Raw genomic sequence first — 27197 nt, forward strand, 5'->3', positions numbered from 1 at the left:
GGCTCAGCGACCCGAAGTGGATCTTGGCCTCCGACACTAGATTGCGCCATTCGTTCCTTTCCTGTGCGATCTGACGCCATTCAGCCGCTTGCATGCCACACAGGTCTTTCTGGACCTCATAGATTCATCGGTACCTAGGCCTTCCGACTGGACGTCTCCCAGTTGGTCGCCCCAGATAAGCTCTTTTGGCTGCACGATCCTTGTAGGAAGTTGTTGTAATTTACTAGCATATTTAGTAGCATTCGTCAGTCGCTTTAATTTGTCTGAACGTTCCATATTTTGTTAACAGGGTAATAACAGAGCACAAGCTGGACTCCATGAACATCTACACGCACGTAGCCAAGTACCTGGTGAACACCGACCGGTTCATGGAGGTGAAGACCCTGGCCAAGTGCATCAGGGAATCCAAGGAAACCGCGTCCAGGTGAGACGGGAAGGCTCTGTGAAATTTACTTCCTTAACCGTCATGGCGCTGCCATTTTTAAAAATTTCTGAAACCTAAAACCATAGACTAGGAATCCTCTAGACCGAGTTTAGAGCAATTATTGCATGCAACCGATGATGCCAAAAATGCGGGGGTGCGCGGGACGAGGTGAGCGAAATCCTGTGCCGTGATTGGTCCGTTCAAAGACACGGACGTCACACAAAGACACTTCGAACATGGAGTAAAATTACCGTATGCGTGGCAGAGGGGGTAGCGCGACTATGCTCAGTCTAGAGGATGTTTTGTCTGTGACTAAAACTGAATCGATAAAATAAGTCCAATATAATTATCGAACCTGGTCACAGAGAGAAGAACACCCGGACAGATAGACAGCTGGATATAAGAAAACATTTTGCCCAAGCTACAATGGAGACCTTCACTCTTACACAATATACATATGCACATATTTTTGACGTCGACTTCACACTTGCCTAAAGAGGATCTTGGTTTTCGTTGTGAAGTCGACGTCAAAAATATGTTTACGCTTTTGCACCTTACTCCTTTTTAGGGTTCCGTACCCAAAGGGTAAAACGGGACCCTATTACTAAGACTTCGCTGTCCGTCCGTCCGTCCGTCTGTCACCAGGCTGTATCTCACGAACCGTGATAGCTAGACAGTTGAAATTTTCACAGATGATGTATTTCTGTTGCCGCTATAACAACAAATACTAAAAACAGAATAAAATAAAGATTTAAATGGGGCTCCCATACAACAAACGTGATTTTTGACCAAAGTTAAGCAACGTCGGGAGTGGTCAGTACTTGGATGGGTGACCGTTTCTTTTTTTCCTTTTTTTTTGTTTTTTTTTTAATTATGTTACGGAACCCTTCGTGCGCGAGTCCGACTCGCACTTGCCCGGTTTTTTAATAAGGCGAAAAATGTAAACATTTGACGTCGACTGTACCATCGTAATATTGCGACGTATGAGGCGTTGACAATATTTATTATTTTCGAGATTATGCGGTCCACAACGGGCCACCTCAAGACGAAATAGCCGTGAGAAGCAGCCCGATCTGTATAGACGTGCCTCGCTCGAAGTCAACACATGCGTAGTTGCAGTGCTTCAGACGAGGCACCTGATAGACCTTGCCTCGCGAGGCGGCTCGTTCCGTATCGACCATCCTATTGATGTATCTTCAGTACTTCGACAATAGGGATTATTACTGCAATGTTCCGCCGCACTAATTTGTTTAGTAAACCATAGAGTAACTTATACATACTACGCTTTAAACAGTTTTTTACAAACTGAAATAAATGTCATATACTAAGGAAAAGTGACCAAGGCCTCCAGTGCCCCAGGCTGGAATCGAACCAGCGTCCTCTGCTATCGCGGCAGGTGCCTAAATAATAAAAAAAATGTAATATTTTCTGAAAAATAATTTAATTTGTTCAAATACTTCTAATAGTTTTTTTGACAAGTTTTTACTATGACATTGATGCATCAAGGCGGTTTGTTTACAGGTGGCCTGCCACGAAACGCGAAATTTCGTTATCCGCCTTCCTATCGATCGAATATGCAAGAGTGATAGAGGCAGAAACCAAACTTTCGATTGTTGTGTTTCCCTATTCAACTACCTATTTCAAACGTTTTCTGTATGTTTAATTAACAAAAATTGTTTATTTCAGGCCATTTGATCCATATTTTTGTTAGTTAATCAGAATAACTTACATACTATGTTAGTACTTACATAAAACACTTATAACTATAGACTACCTTAACATTACTGCGTGCAGAGAGGAACACGGGGCAAGATGGGTTACTTAGACCTGCCTGTCACCACCTCTACCCAGTATTTTGTGAGGCGGCAGTCCAATCGTTCGGACAACGTCCTCGGGAGGCTATTGCTACTGCTACGGAGAATACAACAATGTAATGAATGTTACAGCCTGATGAGTGACCAAGTGCTGGAGTGGGGAGTGGGCGCCGTGGTGGCGCGGTGCGAGGCGCGCGGCCAGCTGCACGACGAGCAGGCCGAGCTGCTCATACAGCACGTCTCCAGCCTCAGCATTAAGGTACCATGTCACACCACAATACCACATCTTCTTATATATCTTTGAGTATTTAGTAACTGGAGACGCCATAGCTGTCATTTTCTGTACAAAACAGTGATTTTTGCGGGGGACAGGCACATCCAATGTACGTAATGTACAAATAGCCATGTCAGTTATTAAATGCTCTAAGGCTCTAAGCATCATATCAATATTGAAAATTGAAAAAAATTGAAAATTGAAAAATTATTTATTACATTAATAAATGTTACATAACAGGTAACAGGTTGGGACTCCCTATTAAGTATATTATACCTGTATCAGGAAGCCCCGCTCCTCCGTAGCAACAAGTTGTATATTTATATTTATTTAACGTACAAAAATGAAACTTAAGCTAATATGTAGTACAATTTATTCTAATTTTATGTGTGTGTGTGTGTGTGTGTATGTGTGTGTGTGTGTGTGTGTTTGTGTGTGTGTGTGTGTGTTTATGTATATGAATGTGTGTGAGATCGTGTGAGTGCAAGTGAATTATGAAGAACTTATCGGAACTTCTTATACGATAGTTACTGTAAAGCATAATATAGTATTATAAAAACTAGTAAGTACATTAGAATTTAAGTTAATTAACTAATACCAACTTAGTATATCAGAGCCTCTGTCTCGTCATAGTTAAGTATTTTAAGCCATTCAGTTAGTGTTTTTTTACATTTGTACAGCTGAAGATTATATATATTTAATACTTTGTTAATTTTATTGTACACATATGCAGATTGCGCCCCAAATTGTCTCTTAGCAAATACAGATTTTGTAGTAGAGAGGGGAGCAACATTATGTTTTCTTCTACGATTTAGCGTTCGTCAACTTTTCGTAGTAAAAGCTGTTACGGAATCTCATCGAACTGCTGTAGCTTCTGTAGACCACGTCAGACGTCGTCAAAAACGTCTTAATCACCTGACTGTCTGTTGTCCTCGAGTTAACACTGCTTTCGCCAAACGCTTTCCATTCTTCCTGCACCCCATAGTCTACAATAGGGTTTCTAAATTATGTAAATTTGATGACTTCTCTTGCTCTGTATTAAAATCGAAAACTAAGAAATGGCTTCTTACACAGTCTTACGATCAGACAGAAGAAATTATTCGTACTTAGGTAGCGTATACACACACACACACACACACACACACCTATTCACACACACACACACACACACACACACACACACAATTCACTCCTTAAATTTAAATCCACTTACGCTGCATGGTTTATTTCTGATTGTGCTTTTTGTTTGTATATATTCCTGCATGCATTTTTTGTACTTAAATTAAATTTATATTAGATAGTTCTTTAAAAAAAAAACGGCCATCATATTCAGTTTTGTTAAAGTCTCTCAGTAAATTCTATTTTTCCGGTTCCCGAGATACAGGCTGCGCCTAGTTTGGGGCCGATGGATATTAAGTTTAATTGTAAAATCAAATTTTCTGCTAAGTTCAATCTGTGATGTCAATTGTAAAAATATTTGGTCAATAAACGATTTGTATTTGTTGTATTTGTATAGCAGCTCCGGGTTAAATGGTAATGTTTTATGTAGTCTCGTTGTTAGACTCAATACATACAGCTTCCTCATTGATAGTAAGTCACTTAGGTGGTATAGATCTTTCGTTGGGAATCTGTATGGCTTAGAGTACATAACCTTAAGTAGACAACGTTGCCCCCTCTCAACCTCCAAAAACTTGGTTTTTGCTGAACCACCCCACACCGATATGCAGTAAGACATTACTGATTGAGCTAAAGTTATATATAACTGATTTAGTAGATTTTTTGTAGTAATATGTCTTAACTTTTTGAAAAGCCATATCAATTTGCGTATTCTCATATTAACATATTCAGTATGAGTATACCATGACATGCGCTGGTCCAGCATTACACCTAGATATTTCGTGGAGTTTACTTTATCAATTTCCATACAGTTACATGAAATTAGATTAGAATTATTACAAGTATGAATTTTTAAGGTGGTTCGCCTAGGTTACTCAAAACTTAACTCTCGCTAGATGGCACCACTTTTGCAAAATTTCAGGTTTTATTTTTTTGTGAAATGGTCATGGTATTTGTATACTTAAAAGTATGTTTCGCGCACTCTTTAAATAAATATTGAACTATTAAAATAAACATTGAATACTTCATTGTGCAAAAACCACCTTTTTAATTCGACGGAGTGTTGCTGTCACGCTTTTTCCTAGTATTACTCACACATGCAAACAGTTTTTCCGTGATCCTTGTAGTAGACAATTTCACACAACGTAAGTATGTTGCAATAGCGTAACGGTATGTTCGTGGAAATACGTGCAAGAGGATTGGGGTTCAAGACTGGTGCGAGTAGGTAATTTCTTTTTGTTTCTCCTTTGTGTTATCTTACCTTTAAACGAACAATTATTATATATATGTTACTGTAAAAGCCCGAAGTACGGCAAAACCTAGGATTTACCGATGCCGATCGGTAAAAGCCCGAAATGTTAAATCTTACTACTTTACTTCGGGCTTTTACCAACACCGATATGGTAAATCCTAGGTCTTACCACGGCGACCGGTAAAGTTTGAATCATGCACTGATTCTTGAGATTATTAGATGAAAAGTAGGTAGGTTTGGATCTCCCGGTACTGCTGAAGGTGAAAGAGAACTCTACTAGCCTGCATCGTGGCTAGGCACCCAGGTTTAGGTATAGTTAACTTTAAAACCGAATCTGCAGCTGGCCACTGTATTGGGTAATAGAAACGCGTTCCGTATGTGTTTCGCTTTCCAGATGACCAGGGTGCCTAGCCAAGATGCCAATGGTGTACGCTCCGTAGCGAACGAAGCGCAACCGTGTCTGTCGCATTAATATGACAGAGTGATAGAGAGAGGTATTACCCTAACGTTCGCTACGGAGCGAACGACTGGCATCTTGGCTAGGCACCCAGATTTAGGTATAGTTAAGATTACCGCCGAATCTGCAACTGGCCACTGTATTGAGTAATAGAAACGCGTTCCGTATGTGTTTCGCTTTCCAGATGATCAGGGTGCCTAGCCAAGATGCCAATGGTGTACGCTCCGTAGCGAACGAAGCGCAACCGTGTCTGTCGCATTAATATGACAGAGTGATAGAGAGGGGTATTACCCTAACGTTCGCTACGGAGCGAACGACTGGCATCTTGGCTAGGCACCCAGATTTAGGTATAGTTAAGATTACCGCCGAATCTGCAACTGGCCACTGTATTGAGTAATAGAAACGCGTTCCGTATGTGTTTCGCTTTCCAGATGACCAGGGTGCCTAGCCAAGGTGCCAATGGTTTACGCTCCGTAGCGACCGAAGCGCAGCCGTGTCTGTCGCATTAATATGGCAGAGTGATAGAGAGAGGTATTACCCTAACGTTCGCTACGGAGCGAACGACTGGCATCTTGGCTAGGCACACAGATTTAAACGCTTTTTAAAAATCAAAAACTATTACTTATGAAAGCAGAAGAATATAAATGATCGTATTTGATTTATAATTGTTACATATTTGCCGTAACTTATTTTTAAAATGTGTTTTTCAATTAAAAGACACGTCAAGATTGTTTACCTTATTTCTAATGCTAAAAAAAACAAACTATAGTAATAATTGTGTTTTTCATTCATAGACAAAATCCATTATTTTTAACCACAGGAAATTTTATACATTTCTTTTTTATTGCAGTGAGGATGTCCTGATTGTAAAAATAAGAGAGATTAGGTAGAGTATAATTTCTAATTTTCTTTGTCAAAAATAAACGAATACGTGTAGCCCATACTTAATCAATCGATTTATGATAATAAGAAAAATTTAATAAAAATAAAAAAACAATACGAAATTTAGATGTAACAAAAATACAAAAAGTTATGTTCCAGCATACAATGACTGGGGATCGAACCGGGAATCTTCCGTTTGTAAGCAAAAAAGCGACTGTTTGCATAACACGCCATGATAGTTCTTAGCTAAGCTGACGAACTTCGGGTACTTATTCTCGCTTAGGTTAATTAAGTACCTGTCAAACGTCAGTGTCAACAAAATTGCACTAAACATGACGGCACTCCAAATTCGCGCCGTGGTCAGCCCGGCAACGTCGGAAATGGTATGGCAACGTCGCAAATGTATCTGTACACGACATTTGTGACACACACATACGTAAAATTGATGAAAATTTAACTATGATTTTTGCATGATTTCTGTATGAAACATTGTTTTCCTGTTAATTTCGCGCAAACGAATATTCGAAGGAAGATAAATGCGGAAATATTTATGTACTAATAGTGTGTAGTTACTTAATGAGCTTTGATTGAATTTTGTATGAAAATCGAACCACCTTAAGTTAAGATTATTATTAGGTTGTGAGCTGATATATTTAGTAAAACATATGTAATTTGTTTTATTAATATTAAGAGTTAAAAGGTTGGTTTTTAGCCAAGAAGATACTTTACTGAGACCTGTCTCAGCCCTTTCAAACACAGTCTCCCAAGATGGACCTTCAAAGACTATGACAGTGTCATCCGCGTAAGACAAAGTGTGCCCACACTGTATTCGGAGATTTGTCAGTTCGTTAATATAGAGTAGAAACAGTGTGGGCCCAAGGATAGATCCCTGGAATATTAAATGCATATTGTGGGGCGTGGATGCCGTAGTGTGGTGCGAGGCGCATGGGCAGCTGCATGCTGAGTAACTCATACAGCACGTCGGGAATACTTGTTGTATATTCGTGCTTTAGACATCCTAAGTAAAACCAACTTATTATCAGCTCTATTCGCGTTCCTATGATCTATTGTCAACCTGTTGTGGTTGGTACTTTGTGTGGTAGTATAGCACTTGCTGGCAAATGAAGTAATACATAGTTTTTTGTTTGAATTGGTTTACAAAAAAAAAACTTTTCACCAGATATCGTGTTACCTGCTCTGCCGTAACGTAAGCAACGCGTACATCCTGGCGGCGCGCCACGACCGCACCAACGAGCTACGCAGAGTCCTGCACGAGGCGGAGCGCCTCGGACACGACCAGGTGCGCTCCGCCTGCCTCAAGCGGCTCACCTCCAAGTCTACCATCAACTGAACATGCAGCTATATGTTTAAAGCAGGACTTGTTTAGACGAATGGCACACAACAGGTTGCCGCGCGAAGCAGTCGAATCATGCCTCGGGAGAGACGCGCGGCTTAATAGCCGGAACAGGAAAACATAACAATTGACAATAACACAAATTTGAAAGTTCTTACTCTGACTGTTTCAAAGTGTAACCCACGTATAACCACTATAAGATAAACTACCATAATAATATTCGAAGGTTTCATTCAAATCACTCCGTATGCTCATGTTGCTTGTCATTATAACTAAAGATGGTAGCTAGTCAGGGCCCGTAGACAACATGCCAATCGCTAACGCTACGTAGCGAACGAAATGCAACTGTCACTGTCACACTAATATGGAAGAATAATAGAGATACACAAAGCGATTCGATGGCGAAGCGCAAGCGATCGTCAGCTTGGCTAGGCTTCCGCCAGTTCATTAGAATAATGTTACCAACTTACATATAGCTATATGTATAATTAATCATGTTCAATATATATAATTTTGAAAAGCCTTTGACTCAGAATGCAATGCAAATTAACTGTACTATATACCATTATTTCATATAATGTAAGTAGGTATAGTCGCACCAAACAAAGTCTGCAGTGGATTTGATAGTCCACGCAATTGTAAGTGTTATGTAAACGTCATAATTTCATAGAAGTTTGACGTTTAAAATGACACTTGCACTGCGTGGGCTATCAAAATCGCTGCAGACTTTTTACGGTTTGACTATAGTCCATTTATTTGTATTTGTACTTGTTTATGAATAGAGAAGTGACGGGAAATTTGATAAAATGATAATGTGGATACCCATGTTGTATTGAAAATTAAATATAGATTTGATTACAGTCTAACAAAAAAGAGTAGAAATTAAAAAGTGGCAATACAGTAGTGTTGTCCCATTTCCTTATATTAAATTGATTTGAAAGGGACAACACTACAGTATTGCCACTTTTTAATTTCTACTCTTTTTTGTCAGATTATAAGACTGCTGGTGCAATAACTCCTAAAATGTTTTTTTTTATATATATCTAAGCAAAAGGATTTATTATAGTATTTTTTGTTAACCAAATCAAATGATTTAAGTATTAGCGAAAATGTATTAGTATTGCATGATTTTATATTTAAGATGTATTAATCATTTCTCTTTTTGTTTCATAATAATATGTTGTGGTTATCATCCATCGCTGATTGTGTGTTGCTATTGCTTTATGTATGAATGCAATGTTTCGTAAATGTAAAAAATAATGTATGTATTAATATGAATTAATATTTTGCATGGGTCTGAAATAGATACAAATTGTTATGTTAAAACTCACATAAATGGTTGTATATAGCCCACTATAATATATATTTTTATATTAAAATGAAAAATAAAGTGTTATAATTGGCAAGGCTCAAAATACATATTTAAAATTCTATACCTGGTGCTTGATATTATTAAACCAAATGAAAGTATATAATCTTAGATTTAGGTATATTATAATTTGTATTGGTCTCATTCTTATTGTGATATTCTAAATTCTATAATGAATATGATTGTTATTTTAATATAAAATCTAACAAAATAAAACTATACATGAAATCAATACATGGTTTTATTTCTGAAATATAATTGTTTATGGAAATTATTATTCTTCTATCCTATTTTACTCATTGACTTGTTTGTTTATGGTATATTCAGTATTTGTAGTAAAAAAAAGAGTAAACTGACAACAGTAAGACTAAATATTTCAATAATTACAACAAGAATAAAGATTAAAATAAAGGACTAAGCACTTGTATGCCGGAGTGTGGATCTGCATTCAAGGTAACTCTCTTCCAAGCTAAAGTTTGAATAATTGCAAGAGAGGTTAACTCATAAAAAGTCTTAAAACTTTACCAATTCATGGTAATCTTCCCTCCCCCATTGTCACACTTACATAGGAATAAGATAGGTCATTAACCCACTTTAGAACTTTCAACATAAGACAATAACTACTGATTTTATTATATGATAAAATAAACATGCCATTAAAAAAACTTCGAATAATATTAAAGATTTTTAATATTTATTTGAAAATGTAGACTTAGATGTATAAATAAGTTGACATTGGACGATGGTCAAGGAGGAACAGAGCCTGCGTCACTAGCGCATGGACCAACTCTTCCATCTCTGCCGAGAGAAGAGCACAGTTCAATGGACCTCCAACACACTTAGGACACCACGGTGAAACACACAACTGTTTACTTCATAGAACACATTGTGCACTATATTTTCAGTCTCTTGACACATTGCCGTGGCATTAGATGCCATTACTGAGTTACCACTGCCTTCTTCTTGGGTTTTTTCAAGCGTTTCAGTCCGTTAACGCTCGTCCTCAGTAGGTTTGTATATGCCGTACTGAATCTTTCCACTTCTCTTTGATCAATGACTGTAGATATTTTCTTGCTGCTAGATTGTGCCCTAATTAAACATTTGTACTCCGGGTTTTTAACTACGGGTGCTCCGTCCCGCGGCTCAGGCTTAGTTCGTCCATCATCTGAAATAAACAAAAAAATTAAGAGAAAATTATGGATGTAATATTACATTTAATATACTCGAACAATACTTACATCTTTTCATCGTCATTGTTATGGAACCTGAAGCACGTGCCTTTTGGAACAGCTTAGTAAGTTCGACGAGGAACTGAAAAGTAAGAATATGTTGATTAAAGCAAATTCAATGTAGATTAGTTTGAAAGAATGAAACAAGAAAATCATAGTCACCTCGTCATTACCAAGCAACACCATGTTTATTAATTGTTACAGTCGTTTATAATAAAGACTACCGATCGTTTTATTCAGGAATTTGTGATCAGACCAGACACAAATTACACATTTTGAACGAAAATCTAATGAAAGTCAGACCGCACCGCACTTCTACAGCAGGCAAATGACATGTTACACGTTGACGTTGTTGCTGGCTATTCTCACGTAGCTTTTTAGTTCCAAACTTTTCTGCATGCAAAGAATAAAATATATTATCTCTATTTAAGAAACGATTAATATTGAGAAACAATCATTTACATATACTTTGTTTTAATTTAAGACATCAGATTTTTTGTTACGTACTGTTTAAAACTATGATTTACTCAACCGTGTTCATGGCTATAAAATGTCGTGCGTGAAACAAAACGGTACTCGTCTGAATAGCTCAATGTTTTTTTTAAATTGAACTTTTGACCAAGGTATATTTATTCGTACATCCCTGTCCTGGCTGATTAGATATGAAACACGTATTAATTTTCACAGTTTTACTGGAATTTATCAAGTTATATAAACAAATATTTTTAGTTAATTTAATAATTTAAACACAACGTTCAGAATTAATTAAAACATAAAACATGTTTTATTTGATGGGACTTTACCGCATTAAATATACAGGTAGGTATGCAGTATATTTATACGCGGTTATTTCCCGTTTGTTAAGGTGCCACTTGCAACAGAAATGCACGATAGCTGGTGAATATTATTTATTTTACTTTAAACAGATTTGCTATACATCAAGTTATTCGAGATATTAATATATACCCTCTCCCGTATAATTTTACGTCAATCTTTAATTTCCTAATGAAATTATCTAGGTACAAGGACGAATTAAGTTTTAAATTAAGTCTAAGGTAAGCATTTCTTCTTCGTTCAATCGATCATATAGTCAGTCAGTAGTAGGTCAGTTATACACGTCTAAAAATTTAATAACTACTATAAGAATAATTAGTATTTGTATAAATCAAATAAACATAAAGTTTTTAAATTAAAGGAAACTTGCAGACGCCTCTGCTTACAAAATGAATGGCACATTCAAATTATACACTAGGTACCTTGGTACCTACTCATATTTTCATACATTCGCCTTTACATACAGACCTACATAAGCGCATGAACGGGATGTGCCCTCTTAAGTAAATTAATTTGACTGCAGAGTTGCAGACTGAAGTCTCTCGCCTCGCTCGATACGTGTCAGTGGTCAGTGGCTAAGTGTTTGTGTTTGTATTTCGTTGTTATTATATTTCGTTTCTGTATTGTTCGTCATGTTACAGCAAGGTGAGTACTTTAAATAGCAATAACTAATTACTTTTACATAGTGGCGAGTTGGGTTGGGTGCCTGCATCTACCTATACCTATTGGTAATACGGTTAAATAAACTTTTGAATAACTCCTCTATATGCTTAAGTACATGTTCCTATATGGCTAGATATATCCTCATAAGACGGTTATGATATGGGTGAGCTCATTGAATACTGAAGGACATTCTCATTCATTCTAGTACCGTCGTGTGATCATTTTTATTAATTTTTAATTCGATAAACTATTAAGTCGTGAGCAACGTGGGTATGGTACGAATAGACGTCATAATGAGATAAGTAAGACTGTTTATTCAACTCTTCAAAACGACCTTGTTCAAAACTCATTAATATCTTTGATAAAACTCAGCTGTTCATGATGCAATTTAGATGGTTAGTAGGAATAAAAGTGTGTCTATATTTTAAGTCTCGGCGTGCGAGCGGGACATCGCTGTCTCGGTTATACTAGGTACCTATACACCGCCGGAGCAACGTGCGGTTCCGCCGTGGGGAGACACTCCTGACTTCGGTCAAACTCGGCTCCGTTCGGCTCAGCATTGCTCCGAGCAATTATTAGGGTTAGCACCACCTGACTTCCTTGTGCGTGCACGACCACAGATAAGATAATCACTTGAATTTTGACAACCCTAAATAGCCAAAAGGGATACTACTATATATTAGAAAGGGATAGCATGATTCGACCCTGAATCGCTGTCAAACTTCGGGTTTGTAGGAAGTGTCCTTTCTGTACGGTAGTACTATTATTTCTTCTGTGGTTCCGCGCCAGTGTAATATCGGATGTATCTATGATCCTACATTCGATATCGGATCGGATAATGTGAAAACGCTTTATTGTTGTCATTCCAGCCCCCTACGTCACGGCCGCCGCCGTGACAGCGGGCGTTCTCGGCAGCGTGTACTACATCTACCACATCTACCAGAACAGAAAGAGGTTACCAACGGAATGGACGCAAGTCGGTACCCTGGAGCATATCTACGCGTACCCGATCAAGTCGTGTGGGGGTATTGCCATGGAGACAGCTATGTGCACGACATTAGGGCTGAGGGACGGCTGGTTAAGAGACAGGTGAGATTTATGATGATGATGATGATGACGTTAGCGATGGTGAAACGCACGGTTATATTACTGCCTACTCCTGTTACCAGCTGTACCTTTTATTTCCAAGGCATTATGGAGAGTCGGCCAAAAGGTGAAACTTGCACCCTTGCCAGAAAGTTCTCAAATTCTTAGGGGCGTTCTAGAACTCATATATGGACCTTTTAAAGGATGACTCACGCTAGGCCGGGCCGTGGCCGGAACGGGGCGGGCCCGAGCGAGCCGACACAGGGGCTGTCAGGAGCGCCACCGTGACCGGGCCGTTCCGGGGCCGGGGCGTCAGGGCCACCCGACACTATATTGTTACATTAACGCTAGGGCTGTCCGAACCCCTAGTGTTTGTAGGATCTCGAGTCCTTTGAGTCTGAATTTGAAGAACAGCTCGTTTTTACAAGACTGCGCTTAAAAAACTTCTCCCGAGTCGAGTCCTTTGTAGTCTTTTTTAACAGCACCTCAAAAGGACTCAAAGGCGATTCGCAAATGCGCAAGACTTATCTAGTTCTAAATTATATAAATATCAAAGGTTATGAAAGCTGCTTGCAAATCACCAAAGTGATAAGGACCTCATTAGGGTTAATTTAACCGCAATTTGCAACCGATAAACTAGATAGTGGAGTCAAAATGTTAGCAATTGTTTTTAGGACGAGATAGTATATTACCTACATAATAAACTATTATAATATATGTAAATATGTAGGTACCTACTTATAAACCAGTGCCTACGTCAATTCTTGGGATTGTTGTCAAGCGGTCCTTAGGCTCCCATGAGCCGAGGCAAAAATGCCGGGATAACGCGAGGAAGAACAAGAGATAGAGATGTACCTACTTATTTTTTTCTAGACCAAGCTAAGTTGGCAGCGATTCTGATAGAAATTTCCTACTTTATTCTGCTTTATTTAAAACATTGTACCTGTGTCACAGAATAAATAATAGTATCTGTCTAGTCATCTGTCACGATCAGCACAGATATGGCCGCTAGGTGGCGACAGCACCACGCGCGGCTTATGGCAAACCCCAAAATTGGGGTCGAACGGATGTAGTTTTAGCTACCTGTAGCAAAGCGACGAAATCGCGGAGTGAGCCACGCCTGCCTGTGTGGTACCTGCCTATCAATCTCTCGCTTAACGTTTCCAGGGTGCTGATGGTTGTAGACCAGAAGGGCAACTTTGTGACGGCCAGAAACTACCCGGAGCTCTTGTTGGTTCAACCCAGCGTGCGGAACTCTATCCTCACTCTGAAGCACCGCGACATGGAACCCGTCTATGTCAACCTGGCTGAGGTAAAGTTATTAAGAATTAAAATATTTCAGACGAGAAAGATTAGGTCAGATCCGTCAGATGTTAGTGAGTTTGCGTTGAAAGACATTCCCGATCGCAAAAACGTACTACCTAAAGGTCGACCGGATGGAGGAGGATGGAAGGCCTTTTTGGACTGTCATTCCAAAACAGTTATGTTACCTAGGTAAATTCTCATCTATCAATATAGTCCAACATTCTAGAGAACCTAATTATGTAAATAATTAGTGTTGCCCACCGCCACAGAATAAATAATAGTATATACTCGGTACCAGGGATGTTGCGGATGCAAATTTTTTGACATCCGCGGATGCGGATATTTAAAGCCTCACATCCGCGGATGCGGATGCGGATGTCAAGATTTGGTACTTAAAAAAAGTCAAAAATTACATTTTTAGCATTTAAAAAAAAAACTTTTATTAAAAAAAACTAAACGTTTAGTATTTGAGCAAGAATATAGGTGCGTTTTATTTTATAAACAGTAACTTGGCCGACTTTTTGGGATATAGACGATTTCGTTATAGGTAATTACGAAATTATTACTAGCACTTACGCCGGCGGCGCCGCCGCTAATACGTTCCTGTTAACCTCACTCTCTAACAAAACGCGTCTATTACGATCAGAACAGATATGGCCGCTAGGTGGCGACAGCGCCACGCGCAGTTTATGGCTAGCCACCAAAATTGGTGTGGAACGGATGTACTTGTAGCTACCTGTAGCAAAGCGACGAAATCGCGGAGTGAGCCACGCCTGCCACCGCCTTGTTTTTTACCGTAAACGTAAATATACCTACGTAAATTATCTAATGGTAGTGTATGAATAATTGAATAGGTATGTTTAAAAGACCCTAAATTCAACCGTTGTTTTCTGCGTTCATTTTAGGTGGTTGCGTTGCAGAGCCCCAAGACAGCTGTGGTATGGGGAGTGACGGTGCCTGTGCTCGACTGCGGGTGGGAGGTCTCTGAATGGTTTTCTAGGTAGGTATTAAGAGATTTTTACACCTTCCTGAATTTAGAAACGGCGACAGGGACGTAGCAATACGTATAAGTTGGATAGCCTCCTCTAAGGCCCAGCAAGGTCCTACCTATACTTAATGCTTGAAATTTAAACCATATTCAATTGGAACAGAGTTTCATTTCTCTTGTATTGTTAAATTTACAAACAAATAAAAATCAACTCTATTCCTTGCACTATAGGTTTAAATTTCAGTGGCAAATTTTGGGTTTTTCATATGTATGGCTGGGCCTTTGGAGGCTATAGATAGATGTTTCCATACTGTCTCACGTATTGTGGCGTCTCTGTCACCAAACTCAGGTGTAACAAACTCTTTATAGCTGTACAGTCACCTGCAATAATATGTTACACAACGAAGGCCGTAAAAATATCTGACACGATCTTATTTGTAGAGCCATAAAAGCGTGTCACATATTTTTGCGGCCTTCGAAGAGTAACATATTATTGCAGGTGACTGTACTAGTCTATACACGTGACTTTCAACCCCCATCTCTCCTCCATGGGGAATACATTTTGACCGCATGTCTTGTAAACTATTTTTATGCCAAATTTCATCCTAATCTAGATTTAGTGAGATATGAGCACCAAATATCCAAACTAAACATACAAACGTTCACACTTAATTATTTATCCCAATAGGATTCTTTCTTTATTGTTTTCGCCTAAACTAGCGAGTGTGTATAAGGAATGTTATGAAAGTGAAGGAAGCGAAAGAGGTATGTGGATCGTAGCAAGTGGAAATCCGTGGTCTCTGCCTACCCCTCCGGGAAATAGGCGTGATCATATGTATGTATGTATGTTTTCGCCATGTCCGAGTTCTAATTTTTTTGATCCTGATGACTGAAGTTATAAACTTTAGATGATGATGATGCAATCTCTTCTTCATCATATTTTCCAATTTCCAGGCTGTTGGACATGTCTGCGATCAATTTTCGCTTAGTGTACTACGCGACCCAAAAGCCAAGGAGATTGGACCTTATGGGGAACACGTTTTATTACAATATCACCAAGAATGACACGGTATGTAATGTAAAAACCTACACTTACTTTTGCTGACAAATACATAGTAGTCACAGCTAGGAACTTACAATAAGCTTACGCACAAAGCTCTTGATAGTTACATAAGATGTTCTCTCTAAGAGATTGTTAGCTGATGGACCAAGATAAAAAAAACCATGAAGGTGAATAAAACAATTGTAGATACAGCTTCAGACACCGAAAAATAATGGTACCTATGCAAAAACCGTACAGGAATTTGAGCTATAATGAGGCGTTGTGACTAGCTTTGGGTTAACATTGTGTGTTTCCTAATTTTCAACTAGCTACTTTGGTTAGCGTACCGGAAGGCGCAGCGTGGGTAGACCCCCCCCCCCCCCCCCCCACAATGTGAACTGACGACCTGGTAAAGGTAGCGTGAGTCCGCTGGATGCGGGTGGCGCAAGACCGGTCATTGTGGCGCTCTTGGGGAGAGGCCTATGTCCTGCAGTGGACGTCCTCTGGCTGATATGATGATGACTTTGGTTAGATTAATAACTTTTTCTTCAATTTTCAGGGAGCGCTCCCAGATGAGACCTCGTACCACGTAATCAACGCGGCATCCGTCGCCGACCTGAACGCGCGGCTGCGGTCGTGTCAGGTCACCCACCACACGTTCCGGCCAAACTTCGTGGTACAAGGCCCGCAGCCTTATGAGGAGGATCGTTGGCGGTTCCTTAAGATTGGAGACAATGTGTTTGAGGTCATCAAGCCGTGCTTGAGGTAAATTCGAATTAATGTACACATACCTACCCTACTATGGTTTCATGAGCGGGTTCTGTGTTTGCACACACAGAGCTATGTGCTTGCGTATGTTAAGACACTTGCAGGGAAGCAAAAGTATAGGACGCGAGCTAGTGCAATGTAGTCGAGCCAATATCAGGTGGGCTTCTTTCACTCTACCAGCCCAAGTTGAAAAGTTCATTGCTCTTAGGTACAGTCGCCATCAGATATATCGGAGCTGCCGAGATCCTCAAAAATATCTGAACTCGCATTCTAACCCCTTGGCAAGAGGCGTGGTCAGATATTTGTGAGCGCCTTGGCCGCTACAATAATATATCTGGTGTCAACTGTACTACATACGAAACATTTGTATATTAATCTTGGGAAAATGAGCTAAAATGCATGTATGTGCAAGTATATTGTGGTTAAAGAATTTATTTTCTCATAAAGAAATTTAACATTTCACTTAAATAGAGAAAATACAGGATAATTCATAAAATATGAGTGAGCATGCATGTTATTAACAAAATTAAAATAACTAATTAAAACTAGAACATGTCATTTACGAGACATTACATATAAAAATAGGTATTATACAAACATGCTTATAGTGAAGTTGTATAAGTAATAAGTATGTTCTTATAAACATGTGGGTATGACCAAATTAAATACAAGTACGCTTATTATTTCTCACGAACTACAAAACTGTTGCTAAGTCATTTTATCATTTACACTTTAGCCGCATTGCACTTTAAACTCTAAACACATGCAAGTTAAGTTGAGCGACTATATTTTTCTTAAATACTGCATTATCTTTTGTTCCCATGCGGAATGTTTGCCAGGGCCGGATTTAGATATTATGAATTACGTAGTCCAATAGTTTTCGTTTGTAAATATTGTAATTTTTGCACTGTTTAATATCTTTAGGTAGGCTGTTGTAAAACTGTGCCCCTTCATTACCAATATTTTTTTTTGCCACATTACACAACTCTGAATTAGGTATATGAGAGAAAATAAGTAGATGGAGTAATGTTTTTTCCAGGTGTGTACTGACAACGATCGACCCGGAAACAGGCGTGCGCAGAGAGGAGCGGGAGCCGCTACAGACTTTAAAAACGTGAGTTTCTCAAATTATGATTGCTATAGAGCAGCGGTTGGCAATAAGCGGCCTGCCAACCTTTCAGCCTCCCTGGCTATTTTGTATGTAGTACTGACGATCGACAATGTCTGCTAAAGTCACAAATATTACATGTGGCCCTTGGCTGCTAAAAGGTTGCCGACCGCTGCTATAGAGCATACTTTATTACTATAGAGACATATCGATTAGTTCATTCCTGCACAAAATTCTAGTGTCAGGAAAATACAAAATACTTCGCTTCTCTGTTTTGCCCTATGGTTGACTTGACTGGTAGTAGAATGCCATATAGTGCCAATATAGTGATATCAGTTGTTCTCTTTTTTATGTGCAATAATGTTTAAAACAAATAAATACCTAAGTATTTGCTAATCAAATGAGTACAGGAGGCCGATTTTTGAATTTCATCCGCTCGATTTCGTGTATTTCGTTAAATAATATCTCCAGTACCCGGCATTTAAATTCTACTAATAGAATTGAAAACGAGTGGTCAATACCATTGATTCCCAATTTCTATCGCTCGTATTTCAAAAATTAGCTTTTCGCTGTTTTCCACCTATTTTCGAGTGACGAAATCGAACGCTCGAAGTTCAAAAATCGGCCCCCAGAACTTGTTCTTTCTATCCATCAGCTACCGTCAGATCTCGGATCCTGAGGAGCGCCGCGCGTCGGGCTGCGCCCCCCGCATGGGCCTGCAGCTCGCGCTCCGCTCCGGCCGCGGGCTCGTGGCCCACCGCGACCCCGTGCTCGCCGCTTGACCATCGTCTCAAACTGACTAGCACAATTGACAATACGTTGCTTATCATGAATAGTGGCATAAATCTAAATGAAATGCCGTTCGATTTTAAATCTTACCAGTAAAAGATAGAATATTAAATGCAATAGCATTTCATTTTGAGTTGTGCCACTATTCATGATAAGCGTCGAATAGTCTTCTGTTAAGTCTCTTCTGATGTAGACGGTGCTTTGGTATCCCTTCACGACCTCGTGTTCGCCGAATTCGTGTTACATAAGGTATTTATAACATTCTCGAAGGTGCTTTAGTCAAGGTGTGCCCAAAATTATGTGAATTTACTTACTGCCCCTTCATAACTATTAATAGATACATTTTAGGATTAGAAAATAATAGGTAGGTAGGAAAGACCTAAATCTCATAAGTCATCGGTCACTATTCTTTCAGTGTCTATAGTAACAGCACCAGTCATGGGACATTTAAGAGGAAATTTGGAGTATTTATGATATTTCCCGTATACATGTAAATGGTCTACCGCTTAGCGTGTTAAAAGATGAAAGTCCTATCCGTCTTTCATGTTTTAGGCGTGTTGTATCAAAGATACAGCAATTAGTTTCCACATATTTAACAAATTAAAACTATGCTTTTTTTCTCCAGTCATGGACACCAAAGCTCCAGTAATGGGCCCCCGGTAATGGACGTGGATCCAGTAATGGGCCCCCTATAATGGACATTGCTCTATCAGTATAAAATATTGAAATGGGGAATAAGTTACGGCAAAAAAATAAATTTTTGGTATAAGCTTTTATCGCTGAATGTATTTTTCTTTCCACAGCCAATTATTATTGTATTAGATCCATCGAGACAATTCTAATATACCCAAACACAATTAGTTAGGGTTTATTGCGATAAAGTTCCCATGGCCACCTCCTGTCTCCATCATCAGATAAGGTCCATGTTATCATAATATTGCATTATCATCCGATTTGCATACTTAATTACGTACTTACACAAAATTTCAACTGAATCAGAAATCGAAAAGTGGCTCAAATTCAGCTACCAAGATTGGACCCTCACTAACTAACAGGGCAAGTTAAATAAAAGTTTGGAAAAACGATATTAATTTATCCGAAGTCCGAGAATACCTCCTGATTGACATATTTCGTAACTACATTTTACTTCTGTATTGTTTAGACATGAAATTATGGCATGGCAAGCATCATTCTGTCAATTGTCCCATCATAGGAGGTACGCAGTTTTACAGCTCCTATAATGGGATTGGGCCAAATACCACTATTTTTTTACATCTGTGGACTCACAACATAGTGTGTTGTATACCTTATCCCATGGTAAATGCAACCAACAAAACACATTCTAGTTTTCATCAAGTATTAATTAATTGAAATTTAATAAATTAACTCACCTCTCTTAGCGAAGTTGTTAAGAATTCGTAGTGGTATTTTTTTTCAGTGACACGACAACTTTTGGGTTGACGCCAATTTCTTAAAAAGCAACCAAATTTAATGAAACTTCAAACTAAAATAGCTCTAGGACTCTTATTTATGATAATATACATCCAGTGTTTATAAACTACTTTTAGATACTTATTTTAGAGGAATTATGTTTTTTTGTCCCATTACTGGTTCCACGCCCATTATAGGGTATACTACTATATAGCTTAATTTTTTCGTTATTTTACGAACTGGAAACGTAAGTCACTAGGTAGGTAGAGTAAAATCATCAATTTTGATTACCTAATTGATCTGTACTATTATTTAAGCTCCTTATAAGTCTAAGATTTCCTTATAAATATCATGCTTGATAATTTTAATTTCCTCATTAGTATTAGTATTAGTACATTTTATAGTAAGAATAAACATGAGTAACATGACAAAGGTATTTTATAAAATCATAGTGTTTGTTACTGCTAAGTTAAGACATTGCCAAGAAATTGTGTTTATCGTTGGTATTAACTTATAATAATCGTTAATAACAAGGGGCCAAATTCGACATGTACAACTGTCAGATTTCGCATCCACATCAAATCAACAGTTGATTTTATTGCATACTCAGTGTTGATTCCATCAACGGTGGATAATATCATTTGGTACAACCAAAACTCAACTCTAAACTAAGGGTGGTTCGGTTTGGTTTGCTTGTCACCCTAACTGTGGATTGTTAATGTCAAATTTTGACATTGTACGTATTCGGAGATCAACACGATACGTCAAACGTCGCTTGTCGAATAGGAGTCAAGTACATATGTATTTACCTAAGCTACATATTGTACCCAGTTATCATTTTAAATGTAGTTACTTAGTAAAAGTACCTGCCTACCTAATATTAATTGTGTAAGTAGGTAGTTAAATAATTGAACAAGTACTACATTATTCAAAGAAAATGAATGAAAAAACATTAAAGCATTAATCATAATGCCACCTGTCTTTTTCGTATTACCGAATTTACCGAAGGTGTAATTAATAGAGTTATAGCCATATTTGAATGACATAATATTAGGCTTCTAATAATTATATAATAACACCTAGCCTACGGCTCTGTATTCTCTGTAGTTATCTAAGTACCTAATTAGTGTTCCGTACAAAACTTTGTTCACGGAACACTTATGGGATCACTTCGATCTTGCAAATCAGTTAAATGCGTTTTTCTCAGAGACCGTTTGACGTAGATACCTAAAATTTGGAACAGTTATAGCAATTACCACCACTCATAGTGTAAATAAGTCAAAACTGCTTATTTCTTACTTAAGGGGGAAATTTAGGGGGTTGAGAGGGGTAGGCTGAATTTTTTTTTATTTGTAAGAATCGTGTGTGGTACCATTAGAAAGCTTGCAAAATTGAGTCGATGAACTGATTTTGACTTCATTTTAGAGTGCAATAGTTTCGATAAAAAATGCATTTAAAGTTGCAAGTTTTCATACAAAAATTTTCACCTCTGTCCTGGCGATTTTCGCGAAAACTATAGCTAATAGGCAGCTGACCAGTCAATACCCAACTTAAAGAAGCATGGAGACGGCGGGAAAATTATCAGCTTAACTTTATCTTTATTAGTTTTTCAACTGCAGCCTGGTCTTTGGTTGCTTAGGGCTAGCTAACTGATGCTTACACTGGTCATTTCATATTAGGCAGTAGTTTTAACGAGAAAGATCCTTAGTTAAAACTTTGGCATTGAAATTTATGACTTATGTCTTTGACACAAAGTTTAATTCTGCTTGCTTATTTTTGTGGGATATTTAATTTTATTTGAATAGCCTACTATACGTATGAGAGAGATCTACAAAATACAACCTTATTATATTGCAAATAAAGTTTAAATTTCGAACGGGCTTTCCAACCAATGGTATCTCAAAAATCTGAAAAATTCAAATTAAGAATTCCGTTTATGATTCCGTTCTTCACTGTCGTTGTTTTTTTTTTTCTCAATATGACACATAGTGTTAGTAAAGCGTATAGAGGTAATAAATAAGTCATTTAATATTTATTTACAGCTATGGCCTCATCTATAGATTTTATTGAGAGTATCTGATTTGTCGAAACAATATACACAATATTCGGAAGGCTGAGCTCTGCGTAGGACCGATTCGAAGGTCCGAAGCGTCCGACAGACGCTTGCCTCTCGTAACTTTTCCGAGTATTTTAAACATAGATATATAATATACAAAGATTACGTCTAAGCTAGCTGTCACTGTTACCACTTTTGTTTAGTGTACGATTAACAATGTGGCCCACCTTGCTGTAGCCATGTCGATAAAGTCATATCGATAAACTATGGATATTTCTTGCAATTTTAATTTTACTTCAAAGGTTTAACGATACCTAAAATGAACAAAAACGCTTTTATTCTTTATTGTGGTTATCAGATCACAATTTTATCGTCACGCCCCAGCAGGGAACCAAGGGAGAGTTCAGATATTTAATTAAAATACATAAATACCTAATAAAATATGTGTTCCGCAATAATTGAATTATTTTATTATATTATAATATAGGTATTCATTATCAATTATGTTTAGGTTTAACCACAAAACAGATAGGTACAGAAATCAACCTACATACAAAGCGCGCTCGAGCAACGCACACATAGACACTGCTCACGGACACGATATCTCGGACCAGTTGGGACCAGTGCGAGCGCGAGTGCCATCCGCTTGAGACACGCGTCTGTGAACTTTTTTGTGCAATAATGGAGAAACAAAACAAAAAGTTATTATAACTGTACAGTGGACGGTTGTTTAAATTCAACATTAAACGGTGAACTGTCGTTTTTTAAGCTACCAGTGGTTTCAGAGAGAATGCGTATGCGAATTTATTACATTGTACATGAGAATGCGAATTTATTACACTTAAAAATATAATAATCGTGTATTTCGCCAATCTCGGAATCATCGCAAGATATTTTCTGTGGCAAATTTGTAATATAAAAATGACATTAAAATTAAAATACCTAATTGAGTTATTAATTTATATATCCATTCTTCCCGTTTCATCCTCAACAATAAATCAAACAACTAAATACGAGATACGATACGATAGATACGAGTGCCACTACCACGATAGTTTTTTGTGCATAAGTCATAGTTCGCAACAATCGCAACCCTAGAGCGACCGCCGAGCGTAGGTATGAAAAGTAAAGTACATACATGTGATTGACTACTGTACTTATCTATTTTGTGGTTTAACGAAGATATTGAAGCTTCAATTAATCGCTATTTCGTTCCGCTGCGTAGCGTTTATCGATATATAACATTATTAAAATCGACAACGGTTTCACTCACTTGAATTTTTAGTCGCTATTGGCGACATGTTTCGGGCCCGTCGGGGGTCCTTCCTCAGGCTCGAGTGCTCGCGGCGGCTGCAACTCGTGCACTGATCGCGCCGCTCGCCTCGTCGCTCGTTGCGCGCGCGCTGACAGACCGTTGTCGTATAAACAATTTAAAATATGTCTCACGAAAGTTTAATATCGATTATTAAAATCGACTTTTCACATCCCTAAAAGAGCACACATACGTTTTTACGCACACATACACAACCTGCGGGCTCAGCACGGTTCAATTTTTATCGACTATCACTATGCGCATCCCTTTCGCGTATACATACTTGTTAGAACGTGACAGGAATGGTGACAAGCGATAAAAACGCGACCGTGCTACACCGCCTGGTTTCACCTAAAACGATAACACCTTGATTTGAAGTCCATCTTGTCAACAGTATGGTTGTCCTTTTTTGACAAACGGCATTTTTAAAAGAGCGAGGAGAGAGAAATTATACTAGTTTGTCGCGTTACGTGCTCTGCCAATGAATTGGTAGAGCACGCAACTGAGCAGCTGGAAGGATGAAGGGTGAAGAAATGAAAAGTAAGGACTCAGGGGTAGGTAACGTTTATTTTCCAGGTATAAATGGTGGGTCAATATGGCACGGCTGGTATTGAAAATTGTCCAATAGCACCGGGAAGTAGTGGGAGCGTGGCAGGTAGTGCGATGTTCCGGGGTGCAGCGCCAAGGAAAAGCGTTCCCACGTACAGGCGCGCGGCGTCGAGGAGGGCGCGCACAGGCGCGCGGCGTCGAGGAGGGCGCACACAGGCGCGCGGCGTCGAACAGGGCGCGCACAGGCGCGCGGCGTCGAGGAGGGCGCGCACAGGCGCACAGCGAGGGTCACCACTTGTATACTTGCAGACTTGTATACTTGTGTCTTTAATTTATAGTGAAAGTATTTATATAGTAAGTTACGCCAGGAAGAGGAGGGTTTCTTGAAGGTGCGGGGCCTCACTTGGCCCCGCACGGACCCTTAATTTAGAAAATGCTCGGATGAGAGCTGACGAAGAACTGAACAGAATGACGGTTGTTCCGCTTTTATACCTGATTCTTTAGAACATCTAAAGAATCAGATTTACAAGATTTGAAATTTAAAAATAGTCGAGTACCAGTTATGATTTTACTAAAATTTTGAATAACCTTTGCCGAAAGTATACATACTAGTCTTTTTAGTGGTGAAATCCGAACAGTTGAAGGCCGATTGACGGGTTACGTCAATCATCTTACAAAATGTAAACAATGAAAGAATCCTGATAAATATAGCGATAATATTAACAAAAATCCCCTAGATTTATATAAAATAGTTGGAAAACCCTAAAGGTATGTATTTAGGTGGCTTATAGGGCCGCATTGCATATGAAAAGTTATAAAAATAATAGCCCAAAGTAAGCCAGGCAGAAGTCCCAGTCTTCCCATGCATCCTGAGGGTTGAAAAGGACTTTAAGAGTCTTATTAGAGTCTGTAAATTTCAGATACAATTCAAGAAGTATCATAATGTGATCGGAGCCATAATAAGCAAGTCAGAACGATCGGACTTGGAAAGCTAAATGAAGGAATTAGGATACAATAAACAGAGGAAGGAGGTCATTCCAAGGTAAATGCTACATTACCCCAAAAACCTCGGAAAAAAAAAACTTTGACGTAGTCTTAATAAGGCAAAGTTTTTTTTTTTGTTTAGAGAGAGAGAGAGTAAATTAGAGGTTGGGGGAAAGTAGGTAAAGTATGTAAGTAAAGTAAGTCAGTTAGTCAGAAGAAGTGTCGAGAGGGAAGGAAAAGCAAGCTCGTAGTGAGTATGAGAAGTGAGGTGAGAGAATGAGTGATAGAATGGAAGAAGAAGATGAAAAGACCGAGGAACTTCTGTGCACTCATACATCACCTATCATAATCACACATTCAAAAATCTCTGTCAAAGGAAGGGGATGTGGTTCACATACTATGACGCACACTCCTAAGAAGTCCTCGCTATGACCTAGGCTTTTTTATAGAAGGGAGTAGTCAGCCGCTCCACTGGAAAAGGGGTGATGAGATGAAATGACCTAAGGCTTGTTTAGAGAGTTGGCCAACCGCTCTGTTAATATGTACAAGTACCCTAGTCGGTTTAGAGCCGATTAGAGAGTAGGTTTAGAGAGCCTACTTAAGTTTGTGGTAGGGGTAGACCTACCACAGTAGAATTAGTGTAGTATTTGACCATAAGGCTTATTTATTTTTTTGTCAGAGTTGGCCTACCGCTCTGGATGAAGAAAATAAAAAGAAACAAAGAAAAGGGGCACCTGGCGGATAAGCCACCCTAAGAAATGGAGAAATATTTACAGGATGAGCACACACACACGTAATGGAATATATGGAAAATGAAGATTAATGGAGGATGGACGAGCTTGGAGAAGGGAAAGGGGAGAAGAAGGAGCCGAGTAGAAGGCTGAAGAAAGAAAAATATGATTAGTAACAAAGTAAAGAACTATAAAAATACAAGTTATAAATAAATAAAAGTGTTAAAAAAGTCTCGCCTAAGTTATTTAGTGCCATATTGACTAACAGACAGTAAAAAATAATAATTTAGAGTTCTAAAATAAGGCCAAAGGGTTTAAAATTTTAAAACACGGATGTTGTTTTTAATTTGGAATTTTGAAAGAAGTTAAGGCCTGGAAAATATCTATTGGGCGCCAAAACTGTCGCGTTACGTGCTCTGGCAATGAATTGGTAGAGCACGCAACTGAGCAGCTGGAAGGATGAAGGGTGAAGAAATGAAAAGTAAGGACTCAGGGGTAGGTAACGTTTATTTTCCAGGTATAAATGGTGGGTCAATATGGCACGGCTGGTATTGAAAATTGTCCAATAGCACCGGGAAGTAGTGGGAGCGTGGCAGGTAGTGCGATGTTCCGGGGTGCAGCGCCAAGGAAAAGCGTTCCCACGTACAGGCGCGCGGCGTCGAGGAGGGCGCGCACAGGCGCGCGGCGTCGAGGAGGGCGCACACAGGCGCGCGGCGTCGAACAGGGCGCGCACAGGCGCGCGGCGTCGAGGAGGGCGCGCACAGGCGCACAGCGAGGGTCACCACTTGTATACTTGCAGACTTGTATACTTGTGTCTTTAATTTATAGTGAAAGCATTTATATAGTAAGTTACGCCAGGAAGAGGAGGGTTTCTTGAAGGTGCGGGGCCTCACTTGGCCCCGCACGGACCCTTAATTTAGAAAATGCTCGGATGAGAGCTGACGAAGAACTGAACAGAATGACGGTTGTTCCGCTTTTATACCTGATTCTTTAGAACATCTAAAGAAACAGATTTACAAGATTTGAAATTTAAAAATAGTCGAGTACCAGTTATGATTTTACTAAAATTTTGAATAACCTTTGCCGAAAGTATACATACTAGTCTTTTTAGTGGTGAAATCCGAACAGTTGAAGGCCGATTGACGGGTTACGTCAATCATCTTACAAAATGTAAACAATGAAAGAATCCTGATAAACATAGCGATAATATTAACAAAAATCCCCTAGATTTATATAAAATAGTTGGAAAACCCTAAAGGTATGTATTTAGGTGGCTTAGGGCCGCATTGCATATGAAAAGTTATAAAAATAATAGCCCAAAGTAAGCCAGGCAGAAGTCCCAGTCTTCCCATGCATCCTGAGGGTTGAAAAGGACTTTAA

At 38.8% G+C, this 27197-nt stretch overlaps 3 protein-coding genes across 3 annotated transcripts in view; 2 read left to right on the plus strand and 1 right to left on the minus strand.

Annotated features, from left to right (window-relative positions):
* The window catches only part of LOC134673092 (zinc finger FYVE domain-containing protein 26 homolog), a 29275-nt gene extending 20105 nt beyond the window's left edge, over positions 1-9170 (plus strand). Inside the window, exons 16-18 of the mRNA XM_063531030.1 lie at positions 290-424; positions 2371-2497; positions 7400-9170. Coding sequence (XP_063387100.1) covers positions 290-424; positions 2371-2497; positions 7400-7570 — 433 coding nt within the window. The 3' untranslated portion in view covers positions 7571-9170. The remainder of the gene's footprint in view (positions 1-289; positions 425-2370; positions 2498-7399) is intronic.
* A 444-nt stretch (positions 9171-9614) lies between these two features.
* Positions 9615-10510, minus strand: LOC134673093 (signal recognition particle 14 kDa protein). Its single transcript, XM_063531031.1, has 3 exons — positions 10334-10510; positions 10181-10253; positions 9615-10107 (listed from the first exon to the last, which is right to left on the minus strand). The coding sequence occupies exons 1-3, from the start codon at positions 10355-10357 to the stop codon at positions 9881-9883; spliced, it is 324 nt and encodes a 107-aa protein (XP_063387101.1). The 5' UTR covers positions 10358-10510; the 3' UTR covers positions 9615-9880.
* Positions 10511-11583: 1073 nt separating this feature from the next.
* Positions 11584-18747, plus strand: LOC134673152 (mitochondrial amidoxime reducing component 2-like). Its single transcript, XM_063531095.1, has 8 exons — positions 11584-11650; positions 12538-12757; positions 13922-14066; positions 14965-15059; positions 16002-16116; positions 16649-16854; positions 17897-17971; positions 18621-18747. The coding sequence occupies exons 1-8, from the start codon at positions 11638-11640 to the stop codon at positions 18745-18747; spliced, it is 996 nt and encodes a 331-aa protein (XP_063387165.1). The 5' UTR covers positions 11584-11637.
* The last annotated feature ends 8450 nt before the right edge of the window (positions 18748-27197 follow it).

Source organism: Cydia fagiglandana, chromosome 18 (assembly GCF_963556715.1).
Source record: "Cydia fagiglandana chromosome 18, ilCydFagi1.1, whole genome shotgun sequence".
Lineage (NCBI taxonomy): Eukaryota > Metazoa > Arthropoda > Insecta > Lepidoptera > Tortricidae > Cydia > Cydia fagiglandana.

What these genes read in the sequence shown, in the direction of transcription:
- LOC134673093 (XM_063531031.1), bottom strand. Translation starts at nt 10,357, where the DNA reads ATGGTGTTGCTTGGTAATGACGAG. An exon ending in TGTTGCTTGGTAATGACGAG is followed by an intron (nt 10,254 to 10,333) that starts GTGACTATGATT and finishes CTTACTTTTCAG; the next exon opens with TTCCTCGTCGAACTTACTAA. An exon ending in AACAATGACGATGAAAAGAT is followed by an intron (nt 10,108 to 10,180) that starts GTAAGTATTGTT and finishes TGTTTATTTCAG; the next exon opens with ATGATGGACGAACTAAGCCT.
- LOC134673152 (XM_063531095.1), top strand. An exon ending in TCTATGTCAACCTGGCTGAG is followed by an intron (nt 14,067 to 14,964) that starts GTAAAGTTATTA and finishes CGTTCATTTTAG; the next exon opens with GTGGTTGCGTTGCAGAGCCC. An exon ending in ATATCACCAAGAATGACACG is followed by an intron (nt 16,117 to 16,648) that starts GTATGTAATGTA and finishes TTCAATTTTCAG; the next exon opens with GGAGCGCTCCCAGATGAGAC.